Here is a 21,654-nt window from a genome sequence, read left to right as displayed (position 1 = left end):
AGTACAAAGTACCAAAGTTCAGCGAAAGAGCTGGGGGTCTCTAAGGTGGGCGGAATTTAGAACCAAACTGAACTTTCTCCCTAAAAAAGGGCAAGATATGGAACACTAAATACTTCAAAATACTTTTCAGAATCAAACCAGTTAGTGGGTACTCTTTGGATATGCTTTTTACACACTTCCTACACCCACAAGTGATTTCATTCACAAGGACATTACTGGCATTTATATATCACTAGTTCTACTTTGCAGATTCTGAGGTCGCAGAAAGGAAAGCTTTAAGGAAGGAAAAAGGTTTAACAGGTTCTCAGTATATGTGAGGACAAATATCTTCCAATGAAATCTAGACCCTCCTTTTCCCAGCAGTAACGGTCTAAAACAAGTTACCACCTATGAGGGACAAACAATGTCAGTCAATGGGCTAGAAGAGTCTGCAGGGAGCCAGGACAGCCAAAGTCAATTGGAGCAGTCTATGGAGCTGAGGCACTTATTAGATAAAGTCTTGCACAGCGTTAGAGAGTTTGTAGAAAAATCACTTGTAGGGTCACAAGTTAAGCCTATGAAAAGCAGAGTTGGAATCCACTCTAAGGGTAAGCCACTGCAAGTCTCAACTGAGAAAAGCACAGCTCAAAGACACTGAGGTAAGTGCCCCAAGTCTAAACAGTGCCTTTTCGTTTGAAGAAGTGGTCCAGCTGAATTCTTTCCTGTTGCAGCAATGCAGACCCTGGGTTCCTGTGCCTCTTGTCATGGGGACAAGAAGGAGGATGTCTGGAGGGCTCCTACGGCAGCAGTTTGGAGGTCGTTGGCAGCTACGGGCTCTTTTCAGTACAGCGTCACTTTGCGGCTTCAGTGCTTTACGAATAGCACTGTGGCAGTTATTGTATACCAGTTGGGCTTCTGCACTCTGGTGAGGGGACTCGAGCTTTGGTCATCCTGCTTCTGGCAGGTTCTTAGGAGACTGGGTGGATTTCAGACGTTGCACACGAATATTCATTTCTCGACCCCTTGGCACTCTGTTCTTGTAGCACCGAAGAAGTACAGCCAGTCGGGGAAGATAGTCCAACGGCGATGGTCTCTGGGTTAATTGGTGCCACTAACTCATGGGCGGAGCTTTTCTGTCGAATTGAAAAAGGAGTTTCAGCACAGCAGCAGGGTTTCAACGGGCATTAAAGGTCCTTGAGGCCGCAGCAAGCTTGTTCATGGTTTCTTCTTCGGGTGTTTCTCCCAGTGGTCGACTCTGACTCTAGTCCCAAAACCATTGCCTTTTAAGCAGGTTTCTGTCAATCACACAGCAGGGTGGGTGTCCTGAACGGGCAGCCAGCCAATCCGGACTGGTTACATTCAGGCATGCGTAGAGACAAATGACAAGGGAATTTCCGGAACCTTCCTTACATCCTGCCTTTCCAGACGCACTGGTGCCAGAGGTGGGCTTCAGTGCTGAAGGCCGCCGAAGGCAAAATTAACAAAGTGCTCAAATCTGCTTTGCTGAACTGAGTAAAACCCAAGAAAGACCTCACAAACAGAATGTCGAAAAAAGACGACCAGGGCCATTTTGACAATAGTCACCCGTGCGCACCTAGCGAGTACCACGAGTACTGTTGGCTGTGAGGACCGGCTGCCTGGGAATTCTCCGCCTCGTGACAATTCGGCTGGAGGACGTCTCTACTGGCAACACTTGCCTGCCTGACTTCGCCTCAGGAAGTTGAAAGAGTGCCCTCCCCGATTTGGCCGCACCTCTTCCTGTTTTCTTTAAAAACTGCCACTACTGCGCACCCGCGCTGCGCACCTAGCGAGTACCACGAGTACTGTTGGCTGTGAGGACCGGCTGCCTGGGAATTCTCCGCCTCGTGACAATTCGGCTGGAGGACGTCTCTACTGGCAACACTTGCCTGCCTGACTTCGCCTCAGGAAGTTGAAAGGTGATTACAGAGACACTTGCAAAGACATTACCACCACGTGTTGGGCATATTTCCAATATTGGACTATTCTAGTTGGTGACTGCTTGGACTTCCTTAGTTGGTGACTGCTGTATAGTACGCCCCTAACGAGCGTCATAGATACTTGTATAGTACGCCCACAAAACGCCCATAACGCATTAGACACCATACTTACCACCCTTGTTTGTGTTTATTTTTCAGAGTGCCCGCCCCGATTTGGCCGCACCTCTTCCTGTTTTCTTTAAAAACTGCCACTACTGCGCACCCGCGCTGCGCACCTAGCGAGTACCACGAGTACTGTTGGCTGTTCGCTGTACGCGGTGCGCTGCGGCTGGGGCGGCCCTGATTAATTGTCTTACGCGAGATCGTGTGTCATAATTCAAACTTGTCCATACAAAGTGAATTTTGAGTTGGAGGTTTTGACATCCACCTCCAATAAATTATGGCATATCGGCTCACGACTAACATGCCCCCGCAAATTGCAAACACGTATATTCCATCCACAGTCTGCACAAATTCGATTTTGGACGATAGAATTAACATATGTCCACAAGAACTCCTCTCTGCCCATTCTGTCACAGGTAAAATTACATCAGTAACACCTAAGTTTTGTTTTGAAGTGAATACAGACGATTCTATTGTATCTATATCCTCAATGTCTACCTCTCATTTGAAGGTTTCAAAAGAAGGGGCCCTTTCCAATTTAAAGAGCAACTCTCTTGCTCTCAACACTCCGAACGCAGCGGCGAATGCGCGTCCATTATCAGACATTACAATGTTAGCGTCAACGAGAAATTGTCCTCGCTTATCCTCACCACGGCTTGGCACTTCTCCAATTTTCTTTCCCTCCTTGTTGCAAGATCATACAAACTCTACTGCAGAGTCTAATTTAAGTGAGTCTCCAATTGCATGGAGTATGTCAATATACCCACCCGTAGATCAGCAACATAGTCAACTGTGTATGAATGATCAGTCTCAATCGTTGTCTCAATCACACACCTCTGTTTCTATGCTACATTCATTTGCATTGCCTACACCGAGACCTCCAAAAATAGCTGAGACTGACTTACTTTCACAACACGCAGCTATGATACAACCGGCTATGTTAGCCATTAATACAACTATTATGAGCCTTTGTAAGTTATTTGAGTCCTTAGACACAAAGGTGTCACAACAATCAAGACAATTAAAGGATCTAATGAAATGGCTATCAGCCCATTATGTTTCAGCTGTAGAAAAAAACATAGTATTACCATCAAGTGCTATAACGAACCCTGACCACACAGGGAAGAGCGAAACATCGAAGTCGGCAATGCCTGAGTCTACCCCTACTCATGTGTCGGTCTCAGACAACGTAAAATACACTGCATTGCCTTTTATTACTGGCATCATTCGCCCAATTGAAAAAGAGACTGGTGGCCCATTAGTGCAACCTAATTTGACGGTTCAAACAGACACTCCACCAGTTGTTGAAGTGATACCTCTGTTACTTGAGTCGTCTCACAATAAAAAAAAAAAAAATACACAATGTGTGGGCCATTTGGATGCATTAAAAGCTAGGAACCCTAAGGTTGCTTCAAAGAAACCGCTGGCCTTAAAAAAGACTAAGAATATGGTCAATGTAAAACAAACAAAAAAAACCTTGAACTCATCCTTCAAAGTTCTGGATAAGTCATCTACATTACAAGGTAAAGAAATACCACATACAAACCCTCCTTCCAAGGATGGGCAACCCCTGATGTTTTCAGGTGCCTCACGCACTGATTATTCTCTGAAAAAAATCAATGAGGAGGCACAGTTGATTCTTGCAAATTCGGCATCTCTGGCAGATCAGACTGCTAAATCTAAATTAATTACACAACAAAATTTGCTCTATTCTGATCTTGTGAAATCCTCTGTAGAATACACACATGGACCTGTGATATTAGCGACACAGTCTAATGACAAAACATGGGAAGACTCTTCGTCACCTTTGTCAAAGTTGGTATCCTCCATAGAGCGGAACATTGAGGCCGATAAGCAATATTTGGTCCTAAAATCACAAAATGATGCACATAGAAAACATTTTGAGAAAAGTTGCACTCCTGGCATAAGGAATATCAGAGAAGGAGATAATGAGCAGAGTCAAGGTACATTGAATATCAAAAGTGGCCTGAGATCAATGATGCCTCCAACTAGTACCGTACCATACTCAGACGTGCAAAATAAACCAAAGCTTAAATTAACTCCAACTGATTCTGTATTGCCCACACAGTTAGCAAATTTTAAACAAACAATTGATGACTATCTGGCCACTAGTCTCGCTCAGGCGAAAAATGCCTTGATTAAGTCCTCTGGTGCTATGGAAGACAGAAAGCTTCCATTTTTGGCCTCTACTCAAAATCAAAAGAGAGAAGATGACGAGGATTACCGCGAGCATAAATTTCAAGGTATGCCCAGCTTGCAATGGGCGCCCCCGAAAAACATTAGGGAGACGGTGTCACGTCATCTCAATCCACGACGAGAACATTTTCATACACTTATTCTAAAATGCAGAGAGGGAAACTTTCCTACTTATGATCTGAACCGTGAAAGCGTTCTTAACATCTTCCGAGACATCAACGATCTTAAAAAACTTGTGTCTAATGACATTGAACAAATAGAATTCATTTCCGAACTATCCACATCAATTGTTAGGCTATGGATTCCCTCAGGATTGGTTAGAGATGTAATTTGGCAATGCAGAATGCAATTGTTCAACATGGGCTTTCTACTAGCGGAAGAACCTAAAAAAAAAATTTCTGAACAAACCCAATACCTAAGACCTAAATCGAATATTTATGGTGGTGTGAAGTATGAGCTGAATGATGCCCCGATTGATGATTATATGCAACAGTAACCACCAATAGTGGATGAGGCAAGTACCATTTCTCTATTAAGTTGGAACACAAGGGGCTATCATCATCTTCCGCGCACCTTTGCGGATTTTAATGATAAATATCAGTTGATAGCTCTCCAAGAGACTTGGCTCCTTGCCCCTCCAATCTGGGATGGCTATGATATCGTTCTACTTCCTGCGCTTCCGAGTGGAGGCCGTCCCTCGTCAGGTTTATTAGTGGGAGTTCACAGTGCCAGTGGGTTTTCCATTGCTCCGTGGGCTACGGTAGGCGCTCAGATCCAATTAGTACTTATTAAGGGCAATACACAAGAATTAGCTCTATTGAACATCTATCGCAATCCCCTCACCATGAGTGATGTAGTCTTTTTTGATGGTATGGAAGAAGTATTGAATCTAATTTCTGCTCGAACATCGATTATTCATACCATCGTAGCTGGAGACCTCAATCTGGATTGCCGTGATGGTATCAATCTTTCCCCTGCGGCCCACAAATGGGCAACTTTGATGGCAGACAGAAATCTACATAAACTAAATGGGTCAGTAGAAGGGGATACACATTGCAATTTCACCTGGCATCGGGGAGCTAGCTCAAGTACGCTAGACTACATCTACGTAAGCACAATGTTGTTTCAAAGTGTCCACTATTTCTCAATCATGCCCCATCCGAACAGCGATCATTGTCTTTTAGTTGCACAACTGGCATGGTTTTGTAAACACAGCCCACCACATCAGATGCACACTGCTGTTTCATTGATTAACAATGCTAGAAATCGACTTAAGTGGAGTGCTCGGGGGATGGAGACTTTTACAACCATTTTGGAAGATGATGTATGGCGTACCAATGGGGTGTCATATTCAGACCTTTTAAAACCATTTACCCGCACTATTGCCATTGTAAAACATAATCATGTCAGCCATCCGCATAGTTACGATTCTGCCATCAAGATCATCAAAGCGGAATATCGAAGAATAAGAAAAAACATACTCTTCCAGAATGGTCCACATTGTCGACAACTTCTGAACACTGCCAAGTGCCGATATAAGAATTGGCTCAGACAAAGGAAATCCCTTAGATTTCAACGTGATAGTCTTACCATGTTGGCAGCCATGAAGCATAAAAACTCATCACAAATGTGGCAAATGATCAACAATCAGCATGACACTCTACAAGGTGACGCCCAAATCAATGGCGTCTCCGAAAAAGACTGGTGCATGCATTTTTCTAACCTATATGATGACCCAGCCTTTGCTAATTTTGAATATAAACCGGCTAGAAATGTTCCCTGGCAACTTGATGTGTCTGAAGAGCTGATTTTGTCGATTATAGCAAAACTCAGCTCATCAAAAGCTCAAGGTCCAGATGGACTATCGAATGCCATGTTTAAATCAGACCCAAAATCATGGGCATATATTTTGCATCTCATATTTAAAAATATACTGGATACCCATAAAATACCATCAACTTGGAAAACATCAATCATAATACCAATTTTCAAGAAGGGAAATCGGTGTTCACCTGCTAGTTACCGACCGATAGCCCTCCTCGATGCACCGGGGAAGGTATTCGCAAAGATCATTCTATCCCAATTTAATGCTTGGACACTCCGCTCAAATTTACGCGATCCCCATCAAATGGGCTTCGTGGCGGGTATGGGAACTTCAATAAACCTTTTTTGCTTAAATGCAATTAAAATGCAGTGTTTACATGAGGAGCAGTCAGTTTTTATTGCATTCATTGATCTCCATGCAGCCTTTGACTCTGTCAGTCGGGTACTCCTAATGAATAAGCTACGCGGAGATCATTGTCCTTTAATGCTTATGGATAATACATGCCCTTCATTCAGATACATCAATCAGAGTACGATTGACTCTGGGGGGCCTCCTGTCACAAAAAATCTTGACCGCAAGAGGGCTCAAACAAGGATGCTTATTAGCATCTGCAATATTTAATTACTATATTCAGGATGTAAGATTTGCACTGCAGAATGTTGTCTCGGATTCACCAAAACTGAATGGTTATCCCATACAAACTCTCCTTTATGCTGACGATCTAGTGCTAATTGCTAGGACACAAGTGGGACTCCAGCGCCTTTTAAATGCTTTTATGACATACACTGTTTCGAATGAACTGAAAGTGAATTTCACCAAAACACAAATTGTTGTGTATTGTCCCAAAAGACGTGGAACCTCATATGTATGGTCCATGAATAACATACCAATCATGCGAGTGCCACAGTATGACTATTTGGGTGTTGTATTTGAGACAGGTAAACACACAAGGGGTCACATTTTGCGCATTGAAATGAGACTAACATCCTTCACATCACAAGCTACCATATTGATGCATAAATATGGCAAATTTTCGGTCCTACCAGCTTGGCACTTCTGGACATCAAAAGCCATCCCAGCACTCATATATGGGCTAGACACCTTACAAGATATTCCATCTAACTTGTTAACAAAATGGGAGGGGAGATACTGGCGCCGTATCTTGCATTTGCCAAACTGTATTCCAGTTCCCTGGCTGAGATATGAGCTTGGATTAATCTCACTACAAGCTATCATGAATTGGCGAAAATGTGCTTTTCTTAGAAAATGTCTAGTTTCCACCACTACTGAAGCATTCTTGAAACTTATTTCATCATATTTATTTTCAAGTAAGCATCAGTTTATTACATCATGGCTATCATCTGTCTATTATGTGTTAATCGAAGCAGAGGTATCATTAAACCTCTTGATATATAATCCAGATAAAGCGAAATCAAAAATATATCAAACAGACTGGATTGCTAATAGGCAGAGATGTCTCGCATATGTTGATGCTGATGTTATTCGATTTCCTCACAAAAAAATGCGCATATTGCCTGCATACTTAATACGTTGTCCCTCAGCCAAATGCCGACGCCTCATTATGAAATTGCGTCTTAACCTATGGGACACCAAAGATCTGTTGGCAAAAAGAAAATTAATAACTCAAGCAGAAAACTTTTGTCGTTTTTGCTTGTTGGCGGAGGTACGAGAGACCATGAGGCATCTAATTACAGAATGCCCTGTTCTCCGTCCACTTCGTGAAATACATTTCGCACGACATTGCAACTATCTACAGCTTGCATCCGAAGATCTAACTTGGTCCTTAATCATAGGATCAAACTACCTCCCTTTACAGATTGCTGCTATAAACTTTCTGCAAGGTTTACATTTAGAATTGGAATCAGAATGAACTAATGCTGTGACACTTTGGTTCACTTCTTTGGCACTTAATGGTTAACCAAACCTGTGATGCGTTGGATCAATTAATTTTGATTTTATGGTATTGTATATTCCTGCTATGTATGTCTTATGTATTACAATTGTTTTAAAATGTGTTAATATTGATGTATTTATACTTAGATTTGTTTTGAAAGGTTGATTAATTTCAACTATAACAAATAAAAAAAAAAAAAAAAAAAAAAAATAGTCACCCGTGGGTACTGTGCTGCAGCCGATTGTTCGGCCTGCAGTAGAAAAGCACAAAGGTAGGAACATTTAATGACTGCCACCATCCATTTAAAGTAATAAGAGTAACATATAAAAAATGTTACCTGCAAATGTAGGAGAAGGGGCTAATGGGTAAAGCCCCCCTCAGCAACCCACATGATGCTGTGTGCTGGACCTACAACGAGAAATGGGAAGTAAAGTCAATTTCACGTTACTATTCTTGGGAACAGTAGTTAACACAAGAAATGTTACTTAAACCTTAGGCGAAATCCAAAGGACTTCTCAGTGACTCTGTACTGAAGGTGCTGTGTGTCACCATACACAAAGTAGATGCCTATGGAGTTTGTCAGACTCCAAAAAGAAAGGAAACACATAATCCAAATCAGGTCAAAACACGAGAATGAGAAAAAAAGGCTTACTCAAGGGTTAAAATTAAAAAGTCCTAAAGTCCAGAAATGAGAATTCTCCGTAACAACCACTGCTGGGTTGTCTGGGGGGCTAGTTCTGCTATTGGCTAGTGGGAGATTCAGCACTTACCTGGCTTTTGGGATAAGGGGACCCCTGCATCCACTTTGGAGAGATCCTGAAGAAACCTGAAGGACCCAAGACTCTTGTCCAGCTTTGAGACCCGTGAGGATACCAGTGACCCGTCTGAAGGAGGCCTGGTGACCAGCTTTTGCTGATTGTGGGCTACTGTGCTTCTGACACCACTGTTCCGTGTTGAAGCCTGTAACTTGGGGGAGGGAGTGTTCCTCAGTTTATCCTACAAGACTGATCAGAGTCCTAGCATCAAGGGGACCCGAGATGGGAGGGAAAGTCTGACTGCGACAAGTGAGTCCCTTTGCTTCACCGTGCTGCAGTGACCACCGTCCGAAACAGCAAACCCAAGTCAAATCCAGACCCGAGAGGGATCCTGCATCGTGTTTTTCTGCATTCTGACAGAGTCCTTGCACCAGCCCAAGACCCCATCCGGAGAGCTGCTCGAACCTGCAACCCCTCCGAATCGAGGACTGAGGCTGACTGCAGGAAAAGCATCCTCGGACATTCTTCCATTGACCTGCCAAGTCCTGTGATGAATCGGAGTACGGGGGTGAGTTACAGTGGTTCTTACGTGCCCCTAAACTCCCTTTAAAGATTTTGCTAACTTTTACAAAACTTTGGCTGTCACTGCTTGCTCGTGGAAGCCTTCCGTAAGTTGGTGACACTTTTGCTAATTAGAATAACTTGTCCTCTAACGCTTGGAATCATTCACTGGACCCTAGAGACCCTTCCTTCATTTTGTTTTTTTCCAGCATTACAAACTGTCGATCTTTTCCTGAACCTTTGGGCATAAGGCCCTATTCAACGTAGGGAAGGATTTTTGAAGTTAATGTTAATTCTCTGTGGACCTGTAGTGTTAACTAATCTGTACTTTCTTTTACAGGGGTTTGATTTTTATTATGCCCTACTCTAGTTACTGTATATATGTATTATACTCTTAATGTTGTGTGATGTCTACCTGTTGGTAATGTTTCAGTGATATTTGGCCATAAGTAACTATTTGTATTCATACTGTCGGTGTAATTTGTGACTCCCATTGTGTGTACTCATTGTGGACACTTTACAAGCTCACCAACTCTCGAGACTTGGCCTAGACCCCTCATCACTGCTAGCTTGAACTGGTTTGGCTACATCTACCAGAGTTGTCCCTGTCACAATATAGTTTGGCCTTGTATACATCTGTCCCCGAGGCCATAGTGGCATGAACAGTCTTCATGTACACTTCTTGGAACACACATTTTGACTACAAAGACACCATAGAAATGTGTTTGGAAATGCTACTGCGTACTATTGGTGACCTGGCAGCTATTTAATTTTTTTCATGGATTACCCTACAAAACGAGTGATACATTGAACACCAAGCTGTAAAATTAAGTGTGCAGTAAAAGGCCCCATTTTAACTCCATAGTTTTAAATAAACATTTCTCAGGGGGAAATGTCGTAAGGCATGAACACGCCTTGGTTGGGTCGGACCCCCCTGCTATGCTCGGCAGCTCTTGCTAATTTCTGGGAAATATTTATGCCCCTCTAATTAATACAAATCACCAGTCATCCCTGCTTTTGACTTCAAATTCCCTGTGATTGTTTTTACGTCATGAGGTGGATTTCCACCAAATTATTTTGGCCAATAGCAATTTCGAACCTGAGGCCTAGAAATGTGCTTATGCAAATCATGTCAAGCTGCAAAATATGGTGTTAAGTAACGTTCTCACCAAATGGGTTATGGCATTAGTTAAGTGTGATCACCTTTTTCTCCCTTGATACGTATTTCTTAATGTTAAATTTTCATTCCTTTTATTCGTCCAGAATGATCCTTTACCAGGGCGTATCAAAGTTGACTTTGTAATTCCTAAAGAACTTCCATTTGGCGATAAAGATGCAAAATCCAAAGTGACGCTCCTGGAAGGTGACCATGTCCGCTTTAATATCTCTACGGATCGACGGGACAAATTGGAACGCGCTACCAACATTGAAGTTCTGTCAGATAGTTTTCACTACACTGATGAATCCAGAGAAATGGCAAGTTGTTTAATTCCGTTTGTTTTGGGTTCTTGTTGCCTAGCTTCTATTGTTATTTTGGGAGTTTGTGGGTTTAACACTAGATCTAGCTGCGATGTGGTTGTATTTAATGCTTAAGTGTACTGACTCTGATTTACAATATTAGTTTCTGAAAAATCTTTTTTGATGCTCTGAAGTATGTTTGCCTTACAAATGTTATCTTTGGCAATTTGATATGTGCAGATACGATTGAGATAGTGTTTGTTTGTAAACAGTGTGTGTGCAGTCTAGTATACTATGTATAACATCTATAGTTAACGGCTGACCTGTTTCTGTGGAGTTCAGCAAGCCTAATTGAAAGATAATAACTGGAATGCCTGGTTAATTTTATGGTAATGTTATGGGCCGATGGCACCTAAGGCCAGCTCTGTTTGACCATTAAGATATGTTTGGTTTCAATTACTATTCAGTTGGTTATTTTTAATAAATCATTTTCTTGGTTGGTGATATTCAGAGTTAAATGGGAAATCATTGATTGCTAAGATGGTTCTGTTTTGCAGTTCCATAAATCATGATCTCAATTTAGTCCTAAAACCTTCTTACCGGACTGCAAAAGCAGGTACTTAAAATCTACAAATAAATACTATACATTAATTGTCAGATGAATAAAAGATCTGAGACATATCAAACCAGAAATACGCTTTTTAAACTGTGGAAAATTGAATTGCTTGCAAAGTCACATTTTGGCTTTAAACATTTTTTTTGTGCTAACTTAATCATGCCATACATCAAACTGCATGGAGTGCTAGTGAAGATTCTATGGATTGCTGTTTGAACCTGCTTTCTGAATGAAGTACGAATATCAGTAGTTGTCCTCGCCATTGCTATGTATTGCATACATTTCTCTGCAAACCCCTAGTTCAGCTTAGCAAAAGAAGTACTTTGACACAACAGTAGACCTTCTCTCTGACCTTCATGAACGCCCAACACATTCCCAATAAGGTGTAAGACTGAAGGCTGTGATGCAGTCTTCCAGTGACATACAAAATTGTTAAATGGGAATACACGTATAGCATGCCCACGGGCCTCTTTTCTGTGTGGACAACAAGTAAAATTGCTATGTAGTGATACCTCCCTAACACATTTATTTTGATTGCAGCTATAAACTGATAATCTTAAGTAATTACAGATTGCGCTGACCTACTGAATCGTGCATTAGTCTTAGCAATAGCAGTGAAATTGAGGCAAGGTTTTTGCCATGTATCTGCAGCAAAGGTTAATGGCGATGGTGATTACTAAATTTTAAAAAGGTCTATACTGGTTAACCATTTTTGTAACAGTTGTGTATCGGCTTGCAATAATGGGGGTGTTTTCATAGCTTCATTTTGAGTTTACTGGGTTTGTTTATTGCATTTATAAGGCGTAGCAGGGTGCAGACGGATATGCAAAGCTTACATATGTTACAAATATACAGGCAATATGCGAAATGTCAACATTACAACTGAAAATACAATATAATACAGAATACAAGACTTAAGTTGCATGAGGAGGCATAATAATTTACATCTAGGTAGTAGAAACTATACACAATTTACAAACTAGCAGCAGGTCGTGCTAACGTACCAAAGTTTCAGGTAAAACTGGATCAGTTCAAATGGACCACATCTTCTCTAAAGACACTGCGTGCATTGTCGACAGGCTTCCGGAGAGTATCAATTTGTCATCCTGCATTATCTTCTGCACGCTCCTTGAATATAGTCTCTTGACTGTTAGAACAGAAAGCAGCTTTTCCATTTGTTCTGTATTAAAACATATTGATTCATCTGAAAATAAGATTGTACTGGTGGTCGGGGATGCATTTTATGTTAAAGCTTAATTGGCAAGTAATTACTTTATTGTGGGACGTGCCAAGGTAGAGCCCTAGTTTCCTGGATTAAATTGTTGCTCTTCGCTGTGAATTCCATTCTTGATATACAGGTTAATGTTTAGCATGATTGTGCCAGGATGTGATCCTGTTCTTCAGATTGTTTTTTTTTTGTTCTGATCCGTTAATGTAGTTTACACATACATTTTTTCTGCCGCAAGTTTAGGAAGTGTTTTCTTTTTGCAGCTTTTCTGTTAACTTGAATGCTCCCCCATAATACATGCAGATTTTTGTTGTAATCTTGGACTGATTTTTGGGATTGGTCTTTTTCAACCTCATTCCCTGGCCTACTTGAAAGACTGGATTTTGAATCTCGGGCCTGGTGGACAGAGGTTAGGAGAACAACCTATCTATAGTGAACATGGACAGCTCTGGGAGCTGTAATCCAGCAAATCAAGGTAGCTTGGAGAGTGGTAAAATCAGTCTCAGGAGTGAGTCTGGTAAGGGGTCCACAAGTAATTGATGGCCAAGCGCGCACACTATTTAAATGACTATAAGCGAGTAATACTATCTCACAAACTCATATACATTTCTGAGGCTTGTGAATCTGCTAAGAATCCCATTTTGTGCATAGGCCAACATCTGGTGTTAGGTGCTGGGTATTGCGTTCCTTTTTTGAACTTTGAAAAGGGACGTCGACTGGCTGGATTTGTAATAGTATCACTGTGACTTGTGTTGTATCCATTATCCTTCTTGCGTTGAGGTCCCTCAATGTTTTTTCCACCGTCGTGGTCTGTTGCATATGCAGAGTTGGTAGCTTTGATACTAGATATGTTTCAGTTTAAATATATTGTTTCATATCTTTTTTTTTTATTTAAATGTTTTATTGGTTACAAGTCGATCATACAGTTAAACACGTCAACTAAAAACCTTTAACATTCACATCATTAAATACAATTTTCCTCATAAGAGCTCACATTTCCAGATTCTCTATAATCCTCCACCTTCAAATATCTTCATGTATGAACAATACTGCAGCCAACTTTTTCATAACGGCAATGATCAACCTGGTCTGATCGCCTATCAGCACCCATTCCCACCATTCACTTTTAGTCAAGGTTTCCCCCATGTGTCTAAATTCCTCTAAAAAGAAGGATCTAGTTGCCGATAGGGCATCACAATGCTTTATTAAATGCTCCCTGGTCTCGATCGAAAGTCAAACTGCAGTACTGACAAGCTGCAGTATCTACTCCAGGCATTTTCCCTCTGCATTGTACTTCTCTGGTCTTTAAAATATTTAGGCCACATCTAAGCAGGATGTCCTGGTATTTTGGCGAGGGAAATTTCTTCAGATACATTTGCAATTCATTAACCATCCCCATATCAACCCGCACACATTTTCACGATTTCATGTCATTCCATTGCTCAACCGTAGTAATCCAGTCACTAATCAGCAATTTCTTCTTAACCACCATTGCATTGTTCAGTAGGGTCTTTATCTGCACCACCTTATCCTGCAAAAAGGCTTCCACCTTCATCCTCCACCTTTCTAATGGCTCCTTTACATGTCCTTTATCCAGAGCCAAGATCTCAGAGCTTCATGTCCTCTGACGGGAAGCATTTCCTGTATAAGGTCATGATTTTCCAAGCCACCATCGATTCCAACGATTGTAACCTTAATTCCAACCTTATTAAACAAGCAGGTAGACTATCGGGGAGATTCAGTACCTTACGCCAAAAATGGCCCTCCATTTTCTCTCCCAGCAATCACAGGACAGGCATTAGCCCCATACGTGAGTATTTGTGCAATCTTTTGCTTATAAAACGTTATGGGAAAATTCACCCTCATACCTATATCGACGCTGAAACACTCTACTCTGATTTACCAGAGGGTTAATTCTCGACCACAGATCAATTGGGCCGAGTCATTTTGTTTCTTACTTAGTGTAACTCCCAAGTATACTATTGATTCAACCCTTTCTGGAGTGGAACCTCCCAGTTTCAAAGTAAAATCAGCCCTGACTTTTTCCGCCTTTTCCATGGCAAGAATTTTAGATTTTTTTTTTTGTTGCATTTATCTTCTTAGGCTTGAAAGGCCATTAGGCGGCGCTTGAGTCCAATCGGCGTAAGATCTAGAAAAACTAGGTCAGCAAAGAGAATCCAGGGAACCACACTTCCATGGATTTTAGGCGGGAAAGCTTGCACCTCTAACTGGGAAGATGCTAGATCTGCCATATACAGACAAAAAAGTAGCGGTGCCAAGGCACATCCTTGCTTTTAACCCCCTAAATGTAAGGATTTATGAGTTCGTGTGCCCTTCCCAGACAATCTAATCCATACAGGAGTACCCGTATATAGGACCTCTATAGCCTCCACTAAGTCCCCTGGACATCCCCATGCCCTGAGTTTAGCCCAAAGACACCCCCTGATGACCCCGTCAAAGGCCTGTTAAAGGTCCATAAATCCCAAGAACAGGTTAGATCCCACCTCAAGTCTTTCTTCCTTTTTAACAAGATTATAATAAACAGATTAAGGGCCATGCCCACTCACCTTACAAACCCTGTTTGTCTCGGGTCTGAGATCTTTCTTCACAGCCCACTTTCTCAGGTCCCGCAAGAGTACGGAGGCAAATAACTTAACAATAGAATCCAAATGGGCGATAGGGCAGTAATTTGTAGGATCTGCCCTATTGCCCTTTTTAAAGATTAGCACAATCAATGCCTCTCTCAATGACAGGGGATCACCTTATTTTTCATAATACGCTCGAACATGATCACAAGGATTTTACACCAAAGATCTTTTTTTTCATTTCTTGATTTGCCATCTGGTCCAGCCACCTCGGAGGCACTCAAATTACCGGTCATTGAGCTTGCATCATGTTCGTCAAATGAAAAAAATCCACCTGGGCGCATCCACTACCATGTTCTCAATCAGATCTCCTTCAGGATCGGCGTGTTTGGCAATCTTTAATCCAATCACTCTCTCCTACCATGACTAACATATTAGCCTCCCTAAACACTCCACCATTATTGATCAACTCCCAGGTGCTTTTTGAATTTTTGTCACACTCCTTGTAGGATGCGCTCTGCATCCTTTTGGGCCCTCAAATATTTTGAGCGCCTACACCAATTTTTATACACTTGCCAGAGTTTCCTGATCCTTTCCAATTTATCGAGTTTAGCATCCCCTATAATCAGTTTAACCGCCTTTCTCAGGCCTTTTCATCCCTTTACTAATTCCAAATCAGACATGCTGTTGTAACCATTGGGACTTTTGACCCCTACCAATTGGTCTGGAAAATTCTTTTAGAAGACCCTTCTAGTCAATGTTGGTAGGATCTTCCCTTAACTGATCCCGGAGTCCTTCATCAATAATTTTTACCTATCGTGCTTTTAAGCATAGGCGAATGCCACAATTCCCCAGGGCCACACTCTTCTCTTGCATCACCCTCCAACCTTCCCATCTAAGACAGATGTCTAACAAATCGTGGTCACTAACCTTCTGAGGTCTAATAGCAAATCTCACCATCTTTTCCTTCAAGTTTTCAGAGATGAAACAATAGTCAATACATGACGACCTGATTCAGCTTTGCCACGTTGGGCGACCCGGAGTGTCACCTTCAGTTTGCCCATTGCCCATATGCATCTGCTTAGGCTTCATACTCATCCATTCCCTCGCCCTTTCATTCCACTTTTAACCAGGACACATCCCCTTATCCATCAACCTGATATTCAAACCCCCCGCAACCAACATCTTCACCTCTCCCACTTCACAAATGGCATATTCATCACCTTTGTGATTGAACTCAGTGTTTCTTCCCCCATATTCCCTCGCCAGTATATATTTATCACCACTGGCGAGAATTCCTTAACATCTTGAGCCTGTTTTAAATAAACCGCTTGAACATAGGGGTTATGGCATTCAGACTTGACAAGCCACCATCCCTGGTCATTTTTAATCTGAATCAAAAGACCAGAAAAGGGGCGACCCAACAGCCCCTTAGGGGCCAAATTTAGGAGGGCTAAATATCCATCACACTGCAGAGAAGATCTTAACCAGCTCTCCTGGAATAGTAGGATGTCAAACCCATATAGATCTCACACATTCTCACAAAACGAGGCTTGAAATCCCCTAGCATTCCAAATGCCAATCCTCAAATATTTCTGTTCTTCACCCTTTGGGATCGAACGCCCCTCAGGACCACTCAACACACCTGCCAACCAAGACCATGAGTTTTCACTCTCAAGCTCTGAGTTGGACAAGGGATTCACTGCTTCCTTAAAAGGTTTCTAATTATCAATTGTGAACTTCAGTAAGTTCAAATCCTTGCCAAATTCCCTCTGCTCTTCCCTACTTTTCTGATTCTTAATCAGGTTTTGCAGTCCATCATTCCTCAGTGGGATTTTAACAATCCTTTTCCCATTAGCGGCCTCATTCCTGGTATTAGCCTCAATCCGGTTGGCAGGCCACCAGGCCTGATAGTCTGACAATTCATACCCCAACGATAGGAATTTCTTTTGCAGCAACAGCAATAGGGCCTTCTTTGTCTGGGAGAAAAGATGCGAAAGTACCCAGTCAGTCTTTTTCTCCACCACAAATTCCACAATCTTAATATTTGAAGAAAATTTGAGATCAAGAATTATGCAATTTAACAATCACATAACATTACCTCAATTTAGCATCAGCATACAAGAGTCCTCCTTTACCCTTTCCAAGGAAACCATAAACCTCTGCTCTTTTAGATTCTTCGGTTATACCTCCCGACCCCTTACCCATCTCTCCTCAACTGCCCTACCCTTATCCTGCAATGTTTTTTTTTTTTAGATCTTTCACTGGAAGGGTCAGACATCTTTGGTTGAATACTCAAGCCTCTGTTCCTCTTCTCCTTCATGGTCATAAAACCCAAATGGGCTTCCTTTACGTTAACTGACTTGCTTCCCATCTTAGGGTTCTGTTTACCGGCCAATGTCATCGGCCTAGCGAATCCTCTTCGCTCATCCCGTTTCACACCACACCTCCTTTTTTTTGCTGTTTTCCGACCCCAATCCTATGGGAGGATCCTACTTCATGGGTCATTTTTTAATTTTCCTTCACACTTATTCTTCGATGCCGCTCTCTCACCATAGATATCTGGGCATTTATACTTTTACTTTCATTATTGGAAACTGTCACCTTACCCAGGTGGCCCTCCATACCTTCCATGTTTTCCCAATCCGAATTGCTAACATCTTTCCATCTAGCCTCATCCTCGGCCCATTCAATCTCTTCCACTAACATACTCAAGTCAACCATAATGGGAGACCCAACTCTTTCCTTTGCGGCAGTGCACCACCTTCTGATGATTCTACTTCCAAATCCAGTAGTGTGGGGAAGTTCATTCCTTGATTTTGTTTTTATAGAAGCCGACAAACTTAATCTCTGGAGGAGATCTAATATTCCTTTAAAAATGCCTGAGCGCCCTTTGCTTTCCTTCTTGTATTTGCTGGCAGATTTTTGGACTTTTTCCCCTTGCTTGACTTTACCTAGGGCTACCCCACCGGTTTGTGAGCCCACCACAAGATCATTCATCGGTGCAATCCTCCCCGCTCCACTATCTGGGTCATGATTTTCACATCTTTTTTTGCATTGAAGACGGAAAATATGTTCTTATCCTGTGGGGGATTTATGCTCTTTACCATACCCTTCGTTGGATCTACCACAAATTCCAGGTTGGACAGAGCTAAACTAGGTCTCCTTGGATTTTCACTCTTACATCCATGGGCTCAACAGACCTAGTCGAACTTTTGAAATTAGACCTCATCCATTTACAGTCGGATAGAAGAGCCTCCATTACTGATTTGTCCTGGAATTCCCGCCTGGCCAGATCACATAGGCGGTTTTGCCAAGAATTTGAAGTTTCTGCTTCTTTATCCAGCCTTTTTTTCAACTCTTGCCACAAAAGATTCAAATTTTGAGACTTTCTCTGTCGCACCCAGAATCAGGGACAGCTGATTAGACAGGGAATCATTGAGGCTCTCATAGTTTTGTGAACGGCACCAAGGATGTAACGAGTGAAGCCATCACTAGCTGTTGTAATTGTGCCCAATCATCCACCTGGCCCATGAGCTGCCTTATTTTCCTCCCCTTCCTGACTGGCGGTCTTGGGGGACAAGTGGGCAGTGAAGTACCAGAGGAGGATGATGAATAGTCTGGTGTGTCGAATACCTCCACTCTCCCCCCCCCCCTTGCCACTACTCAAGGGTGAATATGCAGGACTTCACTAATTCCACAGCTTCTTCCGTGCCCTGCCCCTCCATTGGGGCCCCCTTCTCTTTCCGTCAGGGTGGTTCCTGTCGCCACTTGATTATCCACTACCATTTGGGCCGGTATAGAAATAGCTTCACTCTCCACCATTTCATCTGCGTTAAGGAGGGATTGGTCCAACAGCCACAGGCATCCAGTGACCCTGGACATACTTAGTCGTTGTTTTTGTCTGGTGATTTTAATTGTCAATTCCATCATATCCTTTGCCAGTTTATTTACTAAGACCTCCTTTCCCCCTGTTTGTTCAGTTGATTTCCTCCCACATCCGGTTCTTTAAGGGGTGCAGATATCCCCATGCTCGGGTCGACCCCACCAGCGAGAACCTCCAGCTCATCCTCATTCATGGCACCACACTGGAGCTCCTGTCCCTGCCCCGTGGAGCCATTCCATCCTTTATTGGAAAGGGAGTCCGTGGGTATGGGTCAGGGTTTAGGCCAGAGATCTCCTTATTTGTGGGAACCTGTTTCCATGTCCAAGCCACCGCTCTACCCCTAAGGAGTCTGTTAAGGGCCCCTCCCCTCTCGAGCCCGGGCTCCGTCACTGCACCCTTCCTCCAGCTGTAGTTCTCCTCTCCATTCCATTGGGAAGGGCTTCCCCTATTTGGGATACACAGCCTTCTCTGGGCACTCCGCTCCCCCGCTCACCCTTCCTTACCTGCTGCCTTGTTCTTACGCTGATCACTTGTAGCGGTCGCAGTTTATCCGACATCTTCACAGAGGCCACACCGCTGCACCGCCAGCAAACTCCAGCCAACTCCACTTGCCCCCGCTTTGCGGAAGAAGGGAGTTGAAGTAGAGTGACTACTTCCTGGCAGGGGGGTGGGAGGGGCGGGGCTTATGGCTCAAAGCGCTCCAAAGTTTTAAAGCTGCAGAACAGCAGATTAGCAGAGCTTACACGGCAGAAAGTAACGTTCTGCTTAGTCAGCGAAATTAACTCCACAGGTTTCTCGCAACCACCCTACCAACACAGGAGAGTAGCAGAGTCCTTCCTCCAGCTAACTCCACTTGCCACCACTTCGCCTCATATCGTTACCTTTTCGACAGCAGTCTTGACTAATGATTCAACATCGGGTGACTACCGTCTGAAGCGTCCGACTTCTTCTCGACTGCTGGCTGTGGCCTTGACCAGGCTTAGTCTTTTGCACTGGGGAGAGCGACGGGGGGGGGGGGGGGGACAGGGGGAGGGATCGAGGGATTGTCTACATGTATTCCTTTTTTATATAATGCTTGGGGGTGTTGCTAGTTCTGGCAAAGATCCGGGACTACACTAATGTCGGGACTCTGGGCTAGCAAGCCTTTTGGTTGTAGCCCCCAAGATGGCCCCAAGGGTCTACAACCAAAAGAACCGGGGCTATAGCCCCCACGCTCCCCCCTAGCAACGCCTTTGTTTAAGCTTCATCCCCTGCTGGACTTCTGGAACTTGTGGGCTGTCTTTTGGCACTCTCCTTTTTGTTTTTTTACTGTCATATGGAGTCTTTCCTCCCTTTCTCCTATAAGGCATATGTATTGTTTTTTTTTTTTTGTCAATCTTTTTATTGAAACATCAGTGCACATTGAGATCTTAATATAAACAGTGGCAACGTTGTTTGATTGCAGATCAACAGTTTCATCAACATTCGTCAGCTTAATAAACCTCAGCAATTGTCGCTGTGACCACTTGATTTAACATTAGATTGACATTTCATTTTAACAACTATAGTTCTGTTAGTGATATCGCAATTACTCTTGGGGATGTATTATTGCAGTTGTATGCCTAAGAAAGAAAAGGAGAAGAGGGGGGGGAAAAAGAGAAAGGGAAAAAAAGGGGGGAAAAAAGGGGGGAGACTTTCACCAGCACACTCTACGGTCCGGGCATTGCCCTTGGTGCCCAGTATCTCTCCGCCTCCCGTTCTGGTTCCAGTTCGATAGGGTCCTTTCTTCACTCCAAACTCTTCAGGGCTGAAGGAGACATTTGACCAGTCTTGGTTGGAAGAAAATGTGTTCCTTTTCTTCCACGTAGTCTAAAAATGGGCCCCAAATTTGACGGAATTTGTCTGTTCGCTTCACTATTGCGGCTGTCAGTTTCTCCATTCCCAGGAGTTCCCAGACCCTGACCCACCAATGTGCAATGTGGGGGCCCTCAGATTCTTTTCAGAATCGCGCCCGCGTAAGGTGGGCCGCCATCAGTATTTGAGTGATTAGTTGCGCTCTGGGACCAGATTGTGGATATGATCCATCCTCCGGGGAATCGCCCAACACCATCACTAACTGGTCCATGGGAAGGAGAAAGCCACAAATGTCCTTAATCTTGGAGCAAATCTCCAACCAGAAGGACTGAATAATCTGGCAGTGCCACCACATGTGTCCCAAGTCTCCTTTAGCCCCACACCCATGCCAGCAAGTATCAGGGTAATCTACATTGATAGCATGCAACCTCTGCGGCGTGAAATACCATCTATAACATATTTTAATTGCACATTCCCTCACCGTTGTGCATATAGAAGATTTGTGTGCTCTGGCCCAGATTCTTTGCCATGATTCAGGAGCAATCTCCCTCCCCAGCTCCCTCTCTTCCATATAAGGCAGTTTTTCTTCTTCTGGGGCTATTGCTATGAGTCGATAGCATGTTCCTACTTTGTGGGTCCGTAGTCCTTCCGCAGCAGTTAGCTCTAAGCCTATAGG

The 21,654-nt window shown here is 43.1% G+C and overlaps 1 protein-coding gene across 6 annotated transcripts in view; it reads left to right on the top strand.

The window, feature by feature from the left end:
* CSDE1 (cold shock domain containing E1) overlaps nucleotides 1–21,654 on the top strand; it is a 1,384,522-nt gene that overhangs the window by 528,153 nt on the left and 834,715 nt on the right. For all 6 annotated transcript variants that reach the window (XM_069633412.1, XM_069633411.1, XM_069633408.1 and 3 more), the window contains one exon: nucleotides 10,636–10,848. In XM_069633412.1, coding sequence (XP_069489513.1) covers nucleotides 10,636–10,848 — 213 coding nt within the window. The remainder of the gene's footprint in view (nucleotides 1–10,635; nucleotides 10,849–21,654) is intronic.

Source organism: Ambystoma mexicanum, chromosome 13 (genome assembly GCF_040938575.1).
Source record: "Ambystoma mexicanum isolate Mex_15411 chromosome 13, UKY_AmexF1_1, whole genome shotgun sequence".
In the NCBI taxonomy this organism is placed as follows: Eukaryota; Metazoa; Chordata; class Amphibia; order Caudata; family Ambystomatidae; genus Ambystoma; species Ambystoma mexicanum.
Note: the sequence above shows the minus strand (reverse complement) of the source record. Positions and strands in the feature narration are given on the sequence as shown.